Source organism: Ursus arctos, unplaced genomic scaffold (assembly GCF_023065955.2).
Source record: "Ursus arctos isolate Adak ecotype North America unplaced genomic scaffold, UrsArc2.0 scaffold_14, whole genome shotgun sequence".
Lineage (NCBI taxonomy): Eukaryota > Metazoa > Chordata > Mammalia > Carnivora > Ursidae > Ursus > Ursus arctos.
The window spans coordinates 28,817,789-28,834,990 of record NW_026622808.1 but is presented as its reverse complement, the minus strand read 5'-3'; the positions used below and the strand labels follow the sequence as shown (position 1 = coordinate 28,834,990).

At 58.6% G+C, this 17,202-nt stretch overlaps 3 protein-coding genes across 4 annotated transcripts in view; all 3 read left to right on the top strand.

Moving 5' to 3' along the window:
• The window catches only part of SUGP1 (SURP and G-patch domain containing 1), a 30,312-nt gene extending 30,098 nt beyond the window's left edge, over positions 1–214 (top strand). The window contains exon 14 of the mRNA XM_026500604.4: positions 16–214. Coding sequence (XP_026356389.1) covers positions 16–42 — 27 coding nt within the window. The 3' untranslated portion in view covers positions 43–214. The remainder of the gene's footprint in view (positions 1–15) is intronic.
• A 2,759-nt stretch (positions 215–2,973) lies between these two features.
• On the top strand, positions 2,974–9,485 carry TM6SF2 (transmembrane 6 superfamily member 2). Of its 2 annotated transcripts, XM_026500602.4 has the most exons (10): positions 2,974–3,141; positions 4,782–4,885; positions 5,304–5,401; positions 5,470–5,573; positions 5,994–6,076; positions 6,461–6,585; positions 6,771–6,872; positions 7,185–7,277; positions 7,962–8,081; positions 9,014–9,485. In XM_026500602.4, exons 1-10 carry the CDS (start codon positions 3,047–3,049, stop codon positions 9,218–9,220), a joined length of 1,131 nt encoding a protein of 376 aa, XP_026356387.1. In that variant the 5' UTR covers positions 2,974–3,046; the 3' UTR covers positions 9,221–9,485. The 2 variants fall into 2 exon arrangements, with proteins under 2 accessions (XP_026356387.1, XP_026356388.1); XM_026500603.4 differs by lacking the exon at positions 4,782–4,885 and having other exon boundaries at positions 2,984–3,141.
• A 2,151-nt stretch (positions 9,486–11,636) lies between these two features.
• On the top strand, positions 11,637–15,618 carry HAPLN4 (hyaluronan and proteoglycan link protein 4). Its single transcript, XM_026500601.4, has 4 exons — positions 11,637–11,850; positions 12,142–12,504; positions 14,114–14,446; positions 14,849–15,618. The coding sequence occupies exons 1-4, from the start codon at positions 11,637–11,639 to the stop codon at positions 15,238–15,240; spliced, it is 1,302 nt and encodes a 433-aa protein (XP_026356386.2). The 3' UTR covers positions 15,241–15,618.
• Positions 15,619–17,202: the final 1,584 nt, after the last annotated feature.

The following is a 17,202-nucleotide window of genomic DNA, read 5'->3' as shown; positions in this document are numbered from 1 at the left end:
TTTTGCCTCCCACAGAACAACCCCAGACGGCCTTACTACTGAGTATTCTGGAAAAATGCACAAATGTATTTTCCAAACGACCGACCATCCCTGGACTGTGGAGTGTTCCGGCCTGCATTTCTGCCTGCCCTTCCTGTTGTCTCGAGTGTCGTGCCGTGCATTAAAGTTCCAGTGCTTGCCTGCCATGGCGGCCTGGTTTTGCCATCACCAGAAATCTCTGTTTCCATAGCAGCGGGGCTGGGCTGGGATGTTGGTGGGAGAGCTCCCTGGTGCCTGAGAAATATGAGAGAACCACTTAGACCTCTGTCTATGGGGTCCCTCACCATCAGCCTGGGTTAGAGTTGAGGGGAGGATCCACAGACCCTCTGGGAGGAACTGGTGGCCGATGAGGCTGCACCTGGACCAGAGGGGTCAGGGACCTCCCAGTGTAGGAGGTCCCTGTGCTGCAGGAGTTAGGTTGGAAGGGATCCCCAGACAGGGCCCAGCCCTCTTCAGATCTGCGGGGCAGGTGCACACAGGGCGCACCTGTGCCAGTCACCTCACCAGCAGGTGGCGCTGACAGCCCCTCCCTGAAGTTAGTCTGTGACTGCTGCAGGCCAGGCTACCCCAGCTGCCTTGGGTCCTGCCAGTGGGGTGGACACTGGAGTCCCTGGGGCTCGTGCCTTTGGAGGACAACTCTGTGGACAGAAGCAGCATGCCAACTGCTCCCTACATCTCCAAGCCTGCGCCTCACGTTTGTGCCAAGACCACCTGGGGATCTCAATCAGTTGCAGCTGCTGAGTGAGCAGCCTGGGTGGGGTCCTAGGAATCTGAGAGCCATGCAAGTATGGCTTGGAGACCTGAGCGATCCCCACAACCCACCCATCTGCCCACACATGTGCCTAGTGGGGTCCTGCTCAACCCCTATGGGCTCGTGGGCTTGAAGACTCCAGCTGGAGCTGGGCTTCTGGGCCAGTCTGCATTCTCATCGTCATTCAGTAAACACCACCAACTGTGTGAACCGGAGACTGATAAATGCGAGGAGGAACTGGGTACTGTCTTGGCGGCAGCCTGGGGAGTGTCTCAGTATGGGGGAGGGGGACATCCAGGGACTGGGAGTCTCAGCAGTGGAGCCCAAGCTGGGATGATGTATGCCACCCTGTTTCCATAGACACTGCCCAGGGCAGGGCAAGGGGTGACATTCCCATGTGTGGAGGCTGCCCAGTGGTCCTGGGTCTTGAGCAGAAGAGTAGCCCTGGGCAGCCAGAGGCTCCAATGATGGGGACCCTAGGCCTTGGTCCAGGCACCTCCTATCCCGGTCAAGGTCACCCTTCAATTGAATTAGTGACCTGGAGGCTCTCCAGACTCAGCCCATGGACTTTACCCCCAGGCAAGTGGAGAGTTGGAAGAGAATGGCCCCCAAATCCGGTGTACATGTACAGGCACATTCCAGACACAGACGCAAGGTCACGTTGCTAGACAGAGCTGGATCGGACACCCCCCCACACACACACCCAACCTTGCAGGAGGAGGAGTGGGGCTGGGGTGGCAGAGAGGGCTGCCTGGAGGAGGGGACATTGGGATCTGCTTTAAGGGCTAAGGAAATACTGAGGGTCCATCGTGCAGATGGGAAAGAGGCCTGGGGTGTGTTGGCACTGCTAGAGTTGGGAAAAGTCAAGAAACTAGACTGGAGCCTCAGGTCAGCCCAGAGGAACCTGAACTTAACCCACGGGCAATGGACAACTGGGAGGGAGCCTGTCAGGTCTGTGGCCAGAAGATCATCTTGTCACCCAGGCTCAGAAATGGGACCCAGCTGGCACAAGGCCAAGGGGCTGCATGGAAAAAGGGTGAGGTTTAGAATCTTCCCCACCCGTAGACTGTGCCCCCCCCCTCAGTGTAGGTATTGAGTGGGCACCTGCTGTTTTCCAGCAGCCACAAGTACCATATGGGTGAGAGTTCAAAGCTGCTTGGAGGGAGTGACAAAGCCGGCTGCTTCCTAATTCATTATCTCCCCACCCTATTATAGCCCCCTCCCTGGTGCAGCCCCCCCCCCCCCACACACACCCTTTACATTTTCCCCTGCACCCAGCCCAGCCTCCTGCAGGCTGTTCAGAATCCCTCAGCTCTCCCCTCTGAGACCCCCACCACATCTCAGTCCCAGGACCCTGCTTTTCTTGCCAGAAACACTGTTCCGAACTCTCTAAACTGTAGCAATCCACACCTAATCTAAGCCCACCCTTTGGACTCCTTTGACACCACCCACTGAGCAGGGGCACAGCTGCAGCTGCCCATGAGGTGCCAGGCTACATGGAAGGAACAGCACGCAGAGTCCTTCAAGGGATCCCCCCAACCAATGACCTTGGCCGTCTGCCTTGAGATGAGCCCCAGGCCCAGTCAAAGCTTTACATCCAGACACGTGTTTAAATGTGTGTGGCCGCTGTGTGAACACTCAAATCCAAGGGCCCTGAAGGGAAGTCTTTGTGTCCAAGCGACTGCGGTTCCTCCGTTATCACGGAATGCCTCCACTGCCGCCTTGATCCTAGGCGGAGGAAGGTCTGGGGAATGTGGAATTAAAAAGGGCCCCCTTCAGGGTCGAGGTAGGTACACCGGTGGCTTAGGACGGAGAAACCAGAAGTGCAGAAGGAGGCCTGGAGAACAAATTCCCTTAGAATGAACCTGCTGGCCCAGGGCCTCCAGGTTGCAGTCCCGGGACCTCAAGAGCGGAAGCGTCCGGAGACCTGGTGTTCTAGACTTGATAGTGAAGCTGAATCTAGGCGGCGGGGAAGGCCACTGAGAACCGCGCTGAGTCCGGCGACCGTGAAGCGGGGAGAGGGGTGGGGGAAGGGGCCGCTTCAAGGGGGCGGGGCCTCAGAGGCTCCCCGGGAGCGCGCGGGACGGTCATGGCAAGGCGGCCAGACCAGGGCGCAGCGGGGGGCGACCTTTGCGCGGGGCGGGGCGAGGCGGGGCCGGGTCCCCGGCAACCCCCCCACCCAGAAGCGCGGCCGCGGAGGAGCCGAGCGCCCTGGAGGCCGCGCCGGGAACGAGCCGCGAGCCGGGCGCCGCCACTATGGACATCCCGCCGCTGGCCGGCAAGATCGCCGCTCTGTCGTTTGGCGCCCTCCCCTTGTCCTATGCGCTCAACTACGTCTCGGCGCTCTCGCAGTGCGTGAGGGGAGGGGCCGGGGCGGCCCCCGGGGGAGAGGGGGGCAGGCAGCGAGGCCCGGTGGGCGGTGGCGGGGAGGGAGGATGCGCGGGCAGTGAGCCTGGCTTCCCCTGAGCAGCTCCTGCTAGGAGAAGGGGACCTAGGCCAGAACTACCCCGGACCCTATCCAACCTGAAGTCCCCTCTCCGCCGGCCAGGAGGTTGTGTGGTGGGGGTGGGGACGCTCCTGGGACGTTTAGGTTTGAGGAGAAAGAAGATTGAGAAGCAGAGCCTCCCGTCCCCCCACCCTGGGCAGAGTTTTGGAGGGTTTCTGAAGTTTCCCAGGGATGTGCCCAACTCCAGAGTTACCAAAGGTCAAAGTATTACCCCAGATAAGGGCCTGATGACCCAGCTCTCGACACATGCACACTTGGACACTCGTTCTGTTGCACCACCCCTACCAGATGGCCCCTCCATTGCCTGTCTTCAGGCCTGAGATTTTCTTCTGCTAAGGTTTGGCCCACCCTGTCTTTGGCCTCAGTTTCCCCTACATGTGGCGACCTCCCTTGTCTCCTAACCCTAGACCCCAGTTCTGTGGGTCCTGCCATTGGCGTACCAGTTATCTGCAAGCCCCTCACGCTCCCAAACCTAGCTCAACTCAAGACATGGGGTAGAGGGAGTCTTGACCGTGGGGTTGGCTCCTTGGGTACAAATTCCTGGCTCCATCCCCCTGGATCCTGGGTGAGCCAGGTTGCTTCTGGGAGCCTGAGTTCGTTTCTTCAGTGTGTAATAAACATAATCCCCGACCTCATCCCATAGTTAGAGTTCAGGATTACAAATTGTGTGCAAAGACTTGTGTAGTCTTATCTGATTACTATAATTGTCATTGTTAGTCAGATGGGACCAGAATGGGGATCTTAAGTGTTAGAGGGGTCCATGAGAAGGTAGGAGCCTGGAGAGAGTGTGGGGGAGTGTGGGACCCTGAATAGCTTTCCCACCCACCCACTCTGCCCACCTGTGTTGGAGGCGTCCAACCTGGCTTCTGCTTCTTATCTATGCAACTGGTTGACGTGTCTTATCTGGTTGATGGGACGGATCAGGGCAGGGGTGGGGTGGAGTTGATGGAAGCATTTGGACTTCAGCTGGGAGGAGTCAGGAGCTTCAGAAAGTGAGGTGTACAGTGCTGAGCCCTAGAGACGGCAGGCTTGGGAGCTGGGTCTGGCCACAGAGTGGCTTGGTGATGTTGAATGACTGACAGCAAATTGAGCCCAACACATAGCAGCGAGTGATGGGATGGATTGTATAGTTAAAGAGTTGACTGATTCCCCCTCTGTACTTGGCATAAATTGGGCAATGAGTCTTTGTGAGGAGTCAGGGAGGGCTTCCTGGAGGAGGAGCCATGAAAGATAAGCTATGAAGGAGGAGTAGGAGTTTGCCAAGTGGAAGACACTTCTGGAAGGAGTTTCCAGGAGGGAGAAACAGCTCGGGCGGGTAACAGCCTAGTGATGGGAAAGAGCCGTTGCAGGGAACGAGATTCCTGGCTGGAAAGACACTTCAGTCTCAACATCTGGGAGCATCCTGGAATCTGCTTTTGCCCTCACCAGGGTGCGTGGGACCTCAGCACTGGGCCTGGCCTCTCTGACTTGTTTCCCTTTCCACAGCCCCCTGGGGCTGGCATTGATGAGTGCCCTGATCCTGGGCCTGCTTTTTGTGGCTATCTACAATTTGTCGCCCAGCGAGATCTACTATGACCGACTCTATGCTGGTGAGTCGGTCGGAGAGAACCGTGAGCAGGGGCCTCCTCCATCCCCTTGAAGGGCTCGCATCAGGCTGGAGAACCTCAAAGAGACAGGAGAAACCTCATTGGTTGGGGAACCTCAGAGGGCCTCCCCCTTCAGATCTGGGGCTCCTGAGAGCGGGACTGTATCATCCCACCAGACTGGGAGCCCCTGAAAGGCCGTACTTCCTCATCACTTTGGGATTTCCTGAGGGCAAGGTCAGTGCCTTCTCAGCGGGAGGCCTCCCAAAGGCAGGGACTGTGCCTCCTCGAGGCAGGGCTGTGGGTCATGTGACCTGTGAAGGGGTGACTGGGATCAGTTGGGCGCGGTTCCTTGCCTGGACTCTGGGTCCCCCCCCCCCCCCCCGCCCACATCCCGGCCGTGCCCCGCCCACTCTGCCCGCAGTGTTCGCTGTCTTCGCCTTCACCTCGGTGGTGGACCTCTTTATTGCTCTCCAGGAAGATGGCTACCCGGTGGGCTTCATGGAGTTCTTTACCAAGGAGGTAGGTAGGGGGCCGCCCGGGATGCTTCCTGCCCTGCTGCCCGGCTGAGCCCTGCCCTGCCCCTGCAGGGAGAGCCGTACTTGCGCACTGCACACGGAGTCTTCATCTGCTACTGGGACGGCACGGTTCACTACCTCCTCTACCTGGCCATGGCTGGTGCCATCCGCAGAAGGTGCGTGGCGGGGGTGGGGTGGGGGTGGGCGGGTGGAGTGGCACCTGGACCCTGGGAAGGAGATCAAGTCCTCAGATGGGGTCCCAAGCCAGAGCGCCATCAGCGGTGTCTGTAGGGGAAATCAGGAGGCCTCCTTAGGGCTCCAGCCAGGAGTGGCCAGGAGAAGGGTCCAGGGAATGTCACAGGTGTAAGTGGTAGTCAGCTCTCTTCTCTTGTACACCCCTGTGCCTAAGCAACCACTTCTGTCCCTGGACAGATAGTCTGTTCAGTCCCTTGTTCATCTCCCTGTTGTCCCTCTGTCCTGGACAAAACTGGGAGGGACCCAGAGCTGGGGAGCTCAGGGTGGACCCTGGGCCCTGGCTAGGGCTCTGAGACTGGGGAACAGGCATCTGTTGGTCACCCCTCCATCACCCACCCCAGAAAGAGATACCGGAACCTTGGACTGTACTGGCTGGGATCTTTCATCATGAGCGTTCTGGTGTTCCTCCCGGGAAACATCCTTGGTAAGGACTTGGCTTTGAAGGATCCTGTCTCCTCAGGCTGGGTCACTGTCCTGTGCCTAGAGGGTCATAGGTAGGTCTTGGGAGGTAGAGGGGAGAGGCAGCCCAGTATGTGGGGGTGGCTGAGCAAGAGGGACACCCAAGATGTATCCAGGAGAAGCAAAGAACAGCTGAAATATAGAAGCAATATCCAGAAAATAAATCGAGGCAGGCCAGGCTGAGGAGCCTGGACACCATCTTGTGGGCACTGGGGAGCCGGAGGGGCTAGAGCCCAAATAAGGATCGCACTTCTGAATGACTGCTTCCAGCTAGGATTCTGGTGTGACTCACCCATGGGTCTGGCCAGGCCTGGGTGATCCCGGCTGAGTGACATCCCTACCACGACAGGTAAATACAGCTCAGAGATCAGACCCGCCTTCTTCCTTGCCAGCCCCTATGTGCTTGTCCCATGTTGGGCTGGCATGAGGGTCTTCAACCAGTCCCGGGCACCAATCTGCTGTGACCCCAATATGGTAAGTGCCTTGTCCCCTTATGCCAACATGCCTGGATGCCCCCCCTCCCCAATTAGAGTTGCTTCTGGTCAAAAACACTGCCTCTTTGGAAGCATCTCCTTGGCCGTTAGGAAAGAAGGGATGAGCCTTTATCGAGTGCCTATTGGATACCAGACTTCTCACCCTGTCTCTCTCCCATGGGGCAGGTACAGGAGGAACAAAGAAAGGGCATCCTGCGACGCCCAGTTGACCTGGCCCTTGTCATATACCTCATCCTCGCCGGGTTCTTCACCCTCTTCCGGGGCCTGGTGAGTCTGCAGTGGCCAGCCTACTTTTCTTCTGCCTCCAGCCCTCTTTTCTGTCCCCATCAACCATGTTCCTTTAACCAGTGCAAGAAGGCCACTGCTCGCCTGCCTGACCATCCAGGGAAGTTCTTCATCAAGTCTGATCTTAGTATTCCATGACAAAGCCCCATTCCCTGTAACCTTCCCAGCCAAAGTGAAAGAACTAAGGCTAGGGGAGGCCAGAGCAAGGGGTACGGGACCCGCCTGGGAGGGTGGAGAAGGCTTTCCATGGGAAAAATGTTTGAGGTGGGTTGTTGGTTTGTCTGTCTGCCCTAGGTGGTGCTTGACTGCCCCGCAGATGCCTGCTTTGTCTACATTTATCAGTACGAGCCATACCTACGGGACCCTGTGGCCTATCCGAAGGTGCAGGTGAGAGGACAGATGGCAAGAGAGGGCCATATGGTCCTGCCATGGGTAGAGGTCTAACAAGTCCTCTGTGAAGCAGGTACCAGAAACACAAGGCAATCTGTTGTCCTACCAAAAATGTCTGTCTTCCAAAATGAAGACAGATACGGTCTTCAAGTACGGCTGGATCTAGGAGCCAGGGATAACTGTCTCTGGGCTCTGCTTTCTTTGCACGGACTCCACTCCCCGGGAGTCACTTTGTGGGATTGTGGAGTCAGCCTTGGGCAGCAGCAGGCCTCCATCTGCCCTACTTAGCCAGCCCGGAGGAATGTGAGTGCTTATTTCTCCAGAGCTTAAGCACAAATCTCAGGCAGGCTCTGATTGGCCCGCGTGCCATCGTCACTGAATGACATGCCCATCCTGTGGCCGATCATTATGGCCAGGGGGGCTGGAGTGTTCCAGTTGGCCAGGCCAGGGTCACCTGCCACTTCTGGAGTAACATGGGTGGGCTCAGGGCGTGTGTGTGCATGTGGCGGCGGGGGAGGATCCCCAAGGGAAATCGAGGAGCAGTGTGCACAGGGTTGGGACGTGCAGAGAGCCCCCATCCTGGGCGGGGTCTGAGGCTGGCCAGATCCTCCCTGGGGCCTCCAGCTCAGGGGGCTGCGGGAGCACGCCGCCGCTCATGTGTGGGCTACGGCGACCCCTCAGATGCTGGTGTACCTGTTCTACGTGCTGCCCTTCTATGGCCTGGCTGCCTACGCCCTCGTCTTCCCCGGCTGCTCTTGGCTGCCTGACTGCGCCCTGGTGTGTGCTGGAGCTGTTGGCCAGGTGTGATGGGCTGTGGGCCAGGTGCCGTGGGGTCTGTAGGGAAGACAGTTTCTGCCTACCCATCCATTGCCTCTGTGCTCTCCCCGAGCAGGGGGATGCTGAGCCTCTGAGAGGCCCCAGCCCCAGCTCGGTACCTTAGGATTCCCTGGTCTCGGGGAGAAAGTACCTGACACAAACACTCCCAACCCCATGGGGTCAGAACTGGAGAGAGGGAAGGATAGGGTCGGAGAGCAATTCCAGAAGGGGAAGATTTCCTAGGAGAGTGAGCCTAGGAGCTGGGCTTTGATGTCTGGGTACGAGTTCTCTAGGCAAGGAAGAGCATTTCGGGAATGGGAACAGCATAAAGACACAGTGGGGGATAGTGGTTTAGCGGAACTACCATATGGAGAGAGGCAGAGGCAAGAGAATTTGACAGCTAGATGCTGCTGAGGGCTTTGAACTGTGAGCTTGGGGGAACCATGGAATGTGTCTGAGCTGTAGAGGGTCGAGTCAGAGCTGGGGGGCCTGTTTCAGGGTTCCTGATGGAAAGTGATAAAGCCCGGGCCCGGGCCCAGGCCCAAGCAGAGGAGACTAGGAAAACATCTCTGGGGGAGAATCAACGGGATTTGTGCCAAGGGCGCTGCTTGGGGTACGGAAGAGCAGGAGGAGGAGCTGGACCCAGATCAAGGAGATGGGAAAGAGGGCGGGCCCAGCAGAGTGAAGACGGTTCTGGTTAGACAGCTGGGGACAGGCTCACAGACAGGTGGACAAGGACACAGGAAATGCGGGAACAGAGATATTTAGAGGCAGACAGATGGACTAGAGAGGGGAGACAGGTCAGCAGCCAGTGAGAGGGACGGGGACCCTCTGGGCTCCCTAGGGTGGGATGTTGGTGATGCTGGGACTTGTTCTCTCCTGGCCGCTGACGTACATCCTCCCTGTGTGGCCACTAGGCACAGTTCTCGCACATGGGTGCCTCCATGCACGTGCGCACGCCCTTCACCTACCGTGTGCCTGACGACGCCTGGGCCTGCTTCTTCGGGTGCAACCTGCTGTACGCGCTGGGTCCCCACCTGCTGGCCCTCCGCTGCCTGCGGTGGCCCGCCTTCTTCCTGCGCCCGCCCCCTGGTCCCCTGGCCCACCACAAGAAGGAGCACTGAGAGAGCTGGGGACATCCCAGAACTCTGTTTCCACGCCCTGCTCTGGGAAGGGCGGCAGGAAGTACCTCTCCAGGTGTCTTTGGTCCTGGCTATGGTGGTATCAGGCCAACGCATGGGATGGGACACCCAGGGGCCAGTTGTTCCCTTGAGGGCCAGATACACTCAGCTGTCACGGTACCCTAATCCCACAAGAACTGTTCTACTCCAGAATTTACCCATCATACCCCCATGGATCCTTTAGTAAAAAAACCTTTTGATGCCCAAATATTGCTGCTGCCTGAGTGTTTCAGGATTTGGAGGTGAAGGACCCGCTTCTCAGACCCCATGAGGGCCTACTCATCACTGCCAGCAGGACCATCAGGAGCTGGAGGTACTGGCTAGCAGAAGTCGGCCTCTGGTTGGTGTGCACAGCTCCATCTTCCAGATGGGGAAAACTGAGGCCCAGAGAGGTCCAAAGACCTGCCTGAGGTCACGATCAGGAGAGAAACATCCAAAATCCAAGCTCTGACAATAAGTTATAATAACTAATGGCGTGGCATAGTAATTAAGCACCTACCGTATACAATTACCAAGAGCCAAACTCAAGTGTTACATGCTGGATCTCACCCTATATTCTAGATGGGGAAACTGAGCCTGTAGGCGGTAAAGGTCCTGGTCAGAGGTCATGGCTCCTGATGCAGCTGAGCTAAAGGACCCAGTGCCAGCCTAACCCATTCAACTATGGACTCTATAACCCTGCCTCTGCTGTATGGGTGGCTCGTATTTTGGGGAAACTGAGGCCGAGGAGGCAGCCAAGAGGTTGGGGGAAAGGCACATTTTTTCCTGATTTGATTTTTGAGCTTGGGTGAAGGGCCAGGTTCAGGGGTGACTCAGGCCCAGAGTGGGTCAGGGGCTTGATCAGGCTCCCCTGCTCCCTGCCCCTACCGACATTTATTAGGCACCTATTGTACGTCTAACCATTGGATCTTCACCAAAGAACCAGCACTCCCCATTTTCCAGAGGTGGAAACTGAGGCTCAGAGAAACCAAGCCTCTCTTCCAAGGTCCTACAGCAGGTGAAAGAAAGGCAGAGTCAGATTTGGACCTGTTGCTGCAGGTTCCCTCTGCAGAGTGTGTGACTGTTAGGGGGCACCACCCGCAGAGTGAGCACCTTTTGGGTGCCAGAGCCCAGGACACGACGATGGCCACCAAGTGACAAATGGGAAAACTGAAACCTGTAGGCCAAGCCCCTTTCCCAGGTTACTCAGCCCCCGGCTCACCTTGGGCATCCTAGATGGAAGACCCCGTCAGGCCCCCCTCCTCCATTTTAAAGGGAGTTAAACTGAGGCCCAGAGGTTCCTCTGCCCACCCAGGATCAGCCAGCAGGATGAGCGACGTGGTCCTGCATTCACTGTCCAGGGCGGTCCTTCCTCCGCCCGCGCCCGGGTTTCTTCGCGGAGCGCGCGTCGCCGCGTTCCCTTTAAAGCTCCTCCCCGCACCCCCAGCCGCCTCCCTCCTCCCCTTGCAGGCAGACGCCAGGATTGCGCCGCCCGAAGGGACTTGCCCAGTCCTTCCTGGGTGTGCGGGGAGCGCAGTCCCGGCGCGTAAGGGCCGCTCGGCGGGGGCCGCACGGGCAAGATGGTGAGTGGGGCGCGGGTCCCGGTAGATCCCTCTCTGGGATTCAGTCTCGCTCTGTGTCTGAATCTACGTCCCTCCGTGTTCCTCTTCTCAGTCTCCCCCCGCTCCGTCTCTCCCATCCCTTCTGTCTCTTACCATGTAGTATCTCTGTTTATCGAACTCTGCCTCTCCGTTTATATCCCTCTCCGCCTCTCCCTACTTTTCTCTCCCTCTTTCTGTTTTCCTGGGCCCTTTTCTCTTCCTCTGAGTCTCTCTCTCTCCCTACCTCCAAGCCCCCTCTTCTCTTTTTCCCTCTTGCTCTCTGCCTTTCAGTCTCTCTCCATCTTTCCTTACCCTTCTCTGTGTCTCTCCTTCTCTATCCCCATCTCTCCCTGCTTCTGTCTCTGTCTCTTTCCCTTTCCTCGCCCTCTCCCCGTGTCTCTACCTCTCTCTGACTCTACCCCTCGCGCCCCCCCCGCCCGCCGCCCCCACACCCCGGCCGGTTTGCTGCAGTCTCCTGGCGCACGGATAACCTTGCCGCTGCCGCTGCTCCAGCTCCTCCCCCCTCCCTCCCAATCCCGGCCTGGGCCGGCCAGAGAAGGGGGCGGAGCTCCAAGCGGCCTGGGTTGGGGTTAGGGCATCTGGCGGGTTGCCGGCGCTGGACTGAGGGCAGGGGAGCCCGGGGGCGTGGGCTTTGCGGAGGAGCTAGAGTGTGTAGTCCCGAGAGAGTGCGGGGGACAGGGGGTGAGGGCTGGGAGGGTCTGCTAGCCTTCTCCTTGGGTGAGTCCTCTGGGACCCTGGCCGGGAGTGGGGACCTGGGCATGCGAGAAGTCGTCGCCGTGGGGAAGGAAGGTCAGGGGGCTAGTCCTCCGACAGGCGAAGTCCAGGAGGCTGGATTGAGTACCCTGTGCCCCCAGGTGTGTGCTCGGGCGGCCCTCGGTCCCGGCGCGCTCTGGGCCGCGGCCTGGGGAGTCCTGCTGCTCGCGGCCTCCGCAGGGGCGCAGCGCGGACGCAAGAAGGTCGTGCACGTGCTCGGTGAGTCTGGATAGCGGAAGCGGGTCTTGCCCCGCAGGAGCCGTGGCCAAATGTGATTGCCTGGGTGCAGGGAGGATATAGGAGGTGGGGCATGGGGTGTCCCTGACGGTCATAGTTCCCCCCAACCCCTCCCCCTCTGAGTCCCAGTTCCCTCTCCCGATCTCCTTTAACTCGGATCCCCTGACCTCAACCCAAGCCTTCTTCCCACAACACTTCCCTGGGATCCCCTTCCCCTGGTTCCCCACCCCGCCTCCTGGGACCTCTTCTGAACCCTACTTGGCCCTCCCGCAGAGGGTGAGTCGGGCTCGGTGGTGGTGCAGACGGCGCCGGGGCAGGTGGTCAGTCACAGGGGTGGCACCATCGTCTTGCCCTGCCGCTACCACTATGAGGCAGCCGCCCACGACCACGACGGCGTCCGTCTCAAGTGGACCAAGGTGGTGGACCCACTGGCCTTTACCGACGTCTTCGTAGCGCTGGGCCCCCAGCACCGAGCATTTGGCAGCTACCGTGGGCGTGCCGAGCTGCAGGGCGATGGACCCGGTGATGCCTCCCTGGTTCTCCGAAACGTTACGCTGCAGGATTATGGGCGCTATGAATGCGAGGTCACCAATGAGCTGGAAGATGACACTGGCATGGTCAAGCTGGACCTGGAAGGTAACCAGCTTATGGACAGAATAAAGCATATTTCTAAGGGACTAGAGTGAGAAATATTGCAAAGGACAGAAACCAAATCAAGTTGGCCTAAAGGAATTTCAGGCTTGATAGGGCAGGGTAATGGTTCCGATATGAGGTGAATTTGCTCCCCAAGAACATGGACAATGTCTAGAAAGGGGTTGCTGATGGCATCTAGTGGGTGGAGGCCAGGGATGCTGCAACACACCCTACAATGCACAGGACAGCCCCCAACAGCAAAGAAGGATCCGGTCTAAAATGTCAATAGTAAGAACTTTGGGAACCCCTGGGGGTGAGATCCAGGGAGATCCACTCACATCATGTCAGGAATTCCTCCCTCAGCTCTCTTTCCCCAAGTGGGCTTTCTTCAGGCAGGTTTCTCCTGATGGAGCCAGAAAGTAGTGCCAGGCTTCCATCCTCCAACTTAGCAATTAATTTCCTAGCAGTGCTAGCTAGAGTCCCAGAATTGTCCCTCATTGGCCCAGGTGGAGTCATGTGCCCATCTATGAACCAATCACTGGTTCATAGGACTGGGAGATGGGATGCTCTGATTGGCCGACTGTGGAGCTGGGAGGTGGGGTTTCTACCTGGAGACGCTCTCCCACCTGGTTTGCCTTCCTCAGTCCACCCGAGAAGATTCTAGGAGAGATTTCAGAGCCCTCACTTGCTGTACCTCCCAACAATAGCAAATAACAATAATAGCAGCAGCTCTCCTTTACTGGACGTTTTCAAAGAGCTTGAAGAGCTCTTTGAACTCTCTTGCTTAATTTTCCCAAAAACTCTGAGGGAGGTGCTATTACCAGCAGATGGGCAACTGGCTCAGAAAGGTTAGAGCCTTGCTCGAAGTACATGCAAGTGAGTGGTGGAGCTGGGACTCAAGCCTCGGTCTTCAGGCTCCAGGTATTCTCTCTGGCCCCTGTTTGCTCCTCCCTGCATCTGCTGAAAGATGCATCTGCACCTGCAAGGTCTGCCCCTCAAACACACACACACACACACACACACACACACACACACACAGAATGCTGAGCTCAGCGGACTGTGAGTCCAATGAAGGGCAAGTTACAAGAACTGAAGGTGGAAGAGAAACCAGTGGGAACTGCCCTGGACAATGCTGGGGATCAAAGAGGTCTTTGCCCAGGGTCATACTTCCAGGGGCTCCCTGTGGGGGAGTCAGCACTGGACACGGACATTCCCAGCTCCATCAGCTCAGGGCTTGACCAGAGGGAAGCTCCTAGTGCTGGGGGAAGGTCAGAAGCACTAAAGACTGAAGGGAGAAGTGTTGTGGGGGCTGGGTTTTGAAGGATGAATAGGAGTTCAACAGATGGAAGAAGTGGATAAGCAGAAGTCTCCAGTGGTGGAAAGGGGATGGGTAGGATTAAGTATTTTAAGAGGGAGGGTCAAGTGAATCTCAAGCTCAAGGCAAAGGGAATCACAAGGGGTGTGAGCTTGGGAACAACGTGGTCAGGTCTAAGTCCAGAATGAGGGATGGAGTGGAAAGTCTAGGTTGAAGAGTCACGCAGCACCCCAGATGTTAGGTGGGTAGGGGAGGGCTGGGATTCCCGAGCTAAACCCCCTACGTACGCCCTCCCAGGAGTTGTCTTCCCTTACCACCCCCGTGGAGGCCGCTACAAGTTGACCTTCACGGAGGCGCAGCGCGCCTGCGCCGAGCAGGACGGCATCCTGGCGTCGGCAGAGCAGCTGCACGCGGCCTGGCGCGACGGCCTGGACTGGTGCAACGCAGGCTGGCTGCGCGACGGCTCCGTGCAGTACCCGGTGAGCCAGCCCCGGGAGCCCTGCGGCGGCCTGGGCGGAGCGAGCGCCGGGACCGGCGGCGGCACAGCCTCCGGGGGCGTGCGCAACTACGGCTACCGCCATAACGCCGAAGAACGCTACGACGCCTTCTGCTTCACGTCCAACCTCCCAGGTGTGTAGGCCCCGCCCCTAGGGAGGAGACCCCGCCCCCACAGGCTCCGGTCCGCCCCGCCAATGAGGCCCCGCCCCCAGAGAGAGCCCTCTCCCGGGTCCCCCTCCCTCTCAGTCTCTTTCCCACCCTCTCAGTTTCCTCCTCTTAGCCCTTCTCTCCACTCCGGCCCTCGGGGGTCCAGACTAGGATACCCCACCCCCGGACTGCCGTGGCGCAGCAGTCAAGCATCGCCTGTCACCAACACTGCCCTGGCGAAGGCTAGGGTCCAGGACTGCAGGGGAGAGGGTACTCCTGTGCCTGGGGTCCTGGGTTGCAGGCATGTGGGAGGTGGGAAGCGTCCTGAATCCCGAGGAGGCCAGATCCCGGGAGTGGCCTTAACCACTCTCCCCCACTCCACTGCAGGACGTGTGTTCTTTCTGAAGCCGCTGCGGCCTGTGCCCTTCTCGGGAGCAGCGCGTGCATGCGCGGCGCGCGGCGCGGCCGTGGCCAAGGTGGGACAGCTGTTCGCTGCGTGGAAGCTGCAGCTGCTGGACCGCTGCACCGCGGGCTGGCTGGCCGACGGGAGCGCGCGCTACCCCATCGTGAATCCGCGCGCGCGCTGCGGCGGCCGCCGGCCGGGCGTTCGCAGCCTGGGATTCCCCGACGCCACGCGCCGCCTCTTTGGCGTCTACTGCTACCGTGCACCCGGCGCGCCGGACCCCGCACCCGGCGGCTGGGGGTGGGGCTGGGCCGGAGGCGGCGGCTGGGCCGGAGGCGCGCGCGACCCGGCTGCTTGGACCCCGCTGCGTGTCTAGGCTCTGGGTGCAGTTGGTTGGGGTGCTTGGCGGCTGGCCGAGTGCTCTGCGGTCTCTTGGAGACAGACCACGTGACTGGAGACTGGCCACGCCCCCTGCGGTGCCCTGCAGGCTGACCAGGCCTCCTGTGGTCTTTGAACACTGGCTGCTCCCCCCTGGGGTCCTCATAGACTGGCCAGTTACGGGAGACTGATCAAGCCCCCACCTCTCCTGGACAGTGGATTTCCCCTCCTCCCTCGACTTTCCCCAGGAGATGGGGCATGCCCCCTGAACACCCCTGGAGGCCAACAGACCCTGAGGTCTCCTGAAGACTGGCCAGGCCTCCCGAGGCTACTTGAAAACAGACAGAACCCCCCCCCCCGCGGTCTCCTGGAGGCTGGACCCCCAGGATTATCTGGAGATTGGCCTCAGGCCCTCTGCACCTCCCTGGAGACTGAAGACTGATCCCTTATGGTCATCTGGACACTGAACTCTCTTCCCCCTCACATGTAGAGAAAACAGAAACCTCGGAGTTCACCAGGTGATCACGTGCCTGTGGTTACATGGAGACTGGGCTTCTGTCGTCTTCCCTGTGGTCACCTGGAAATTGGGTATTTCCATTCTTCCCCCCTCCCCTGCGAATCTCTCGAAGTTTGCAGAATAAGAGGCCATGTTCCCAGGTCACTCTGAACAGCCCCACCCTTCCAGGGGGAGACCAGTCTTGTCTGTCACCACTAAAAGAGATTGACATAACCCAGCTGGCTCGCATGACTGGTGGCCGTGCCCCACCCCTCAGGTATCTCTCTGGAGGGAGAAAATCTGCTCCCACCTGAGGGACGGCCTCTTTCCTGGCTGTCACCAAAGAGACCATCCCCTGGGCCCAGGGATCTATAGGATCCCTGTCACTCACTATGGAAACAAGCTGTCCCACTTCCCATTGTTACCACGGCGACCAGCCCAACTTCTACCTGTAACCTAGTCACACAGCCCTTCCCTCATCAGTCACACCCATGGAGTTAGTGCCTCCCTCCTCCAGCTGTAACCATGGATACCACACGTTTCCCATCTCACCTCTGGGACACCGGAGAGCTACAACTCAACTTCTGGATGTCCCGATTTTTACCAACAGCCATGAAGACCACCCTCCCCTCCCCCACTCTCCCGAGAGTGACCCAACATTCAGTTCTCCAGCTCTCACCGTGGGAACAGGCTGCCCCTTTCCCAAGTGCACCCCAGCTCCTTGCCACCCTCCAAACTCTGCCTCGAAGCTGCTTAAACCCCATAGATGTTGCCACGGAGACCAAACTCTGGTATTTGAGGTAACAGAACACCTTTCCCCCTAGGCTTTCCCAGGTCAGCAGGGCCCCGCCCCACCAAACTATCACCATAGAGACTGTCAGCGTTGTCCCCATGACAACCAACTCCCAGTTCTCAGGAACTTCTTACCATGGGCCGGAACTGCACCCCCTTAGTGCTTCATGTCTGGCCCTTAACCAGATAGGCCCAGCCCGGGCAACATCCGCAGATATGGCTGGACTTCTGGAGCCTCTGGACACCCTCCGTTTGCACGCTAACTATATCCCAGACAACAGTGCACGAGACGCCCTTGCAACCCCCAGGTGTTTGCATTGCTGCCGTACAGATGAGCAAACCAACCCTGGCAGCCCTGGCCCTTCATGCCGTGCAAGCACTGGGCTTCCCCCTTGCCTTCTGACACCACAACTCCATTCTCATTGAGCTCCTCTCTCCTCTAACTGCCCCCTGCCCCACATTTCACTCCTTAAAGATCCAGGAGAGATAGAATGTTTTTAAACTTCAAAATCCACAGTGAGCTCCAGGTTCTAAAAGGCAATTTGTGCTAAGAAGTTAGGACCCAGCCAGACACCCCCACACACACACCCAGTATTGAGAGCCAGCTCAGGAGAGATGGTCCACGAACTAAGCCACCCCAGCTATGGGAGACTTCAGCTCCAAGGTCTTCCA

What these genes read in the sequence shown, in the direction of transcription:
- HAPLN4 (XM_026500601.4), top strand. Translation starts at nt 11,637, where the DNA reads ATGCGAGAAGTCGTCGCCGTGGGGAAGGAAGGTCAGGGGGCTAGTCCT. An exon ending in GAAGGTCGTGCACGTGCTCG is followed by an intron (nt 11,851 to 12,141) that starts GTGAGTCTGGAT and finishes GCCCTCCCGCAG; the next exon opens with AGGGTGAGTCGGGCTCGGTG. An exon ending in GGTCAAGCTGGACCTGGAAG is followed by an intron (nt 12,505 to 14,113) that starts GTAACCAGCTTA and finishes ACGCCCTCCCAG; the next exon opens with GAGTTGTCTTCCCTTACCAC.
- TM6SF2 (XM_026500602.4), top strand. Translation starts at nt 3,047, where the DNA reads ATGGACATCCCGCCGCTGGCCGGCAAGATCGCCGCTCTGTCGTTTGGC. An exon ending in GCTGGTGCCATCCGCAGAAG is followed by an intron (nt 5,574 to 5,993) that starts GTGCGTGGCGGG and finishes CACCCACCCCAG; the next exon opens with AAAGAGATACCGGAACCTTG. An exon ending in TGGCCTATCCGAAGGTGCAG is followed by an intron (nt 7,278 to 7,961) that starts GTGAGAGGACAG and finishes GCGACCCCTCAG; the next exon opens with ATGCTGGTGTACCTGTTCTA.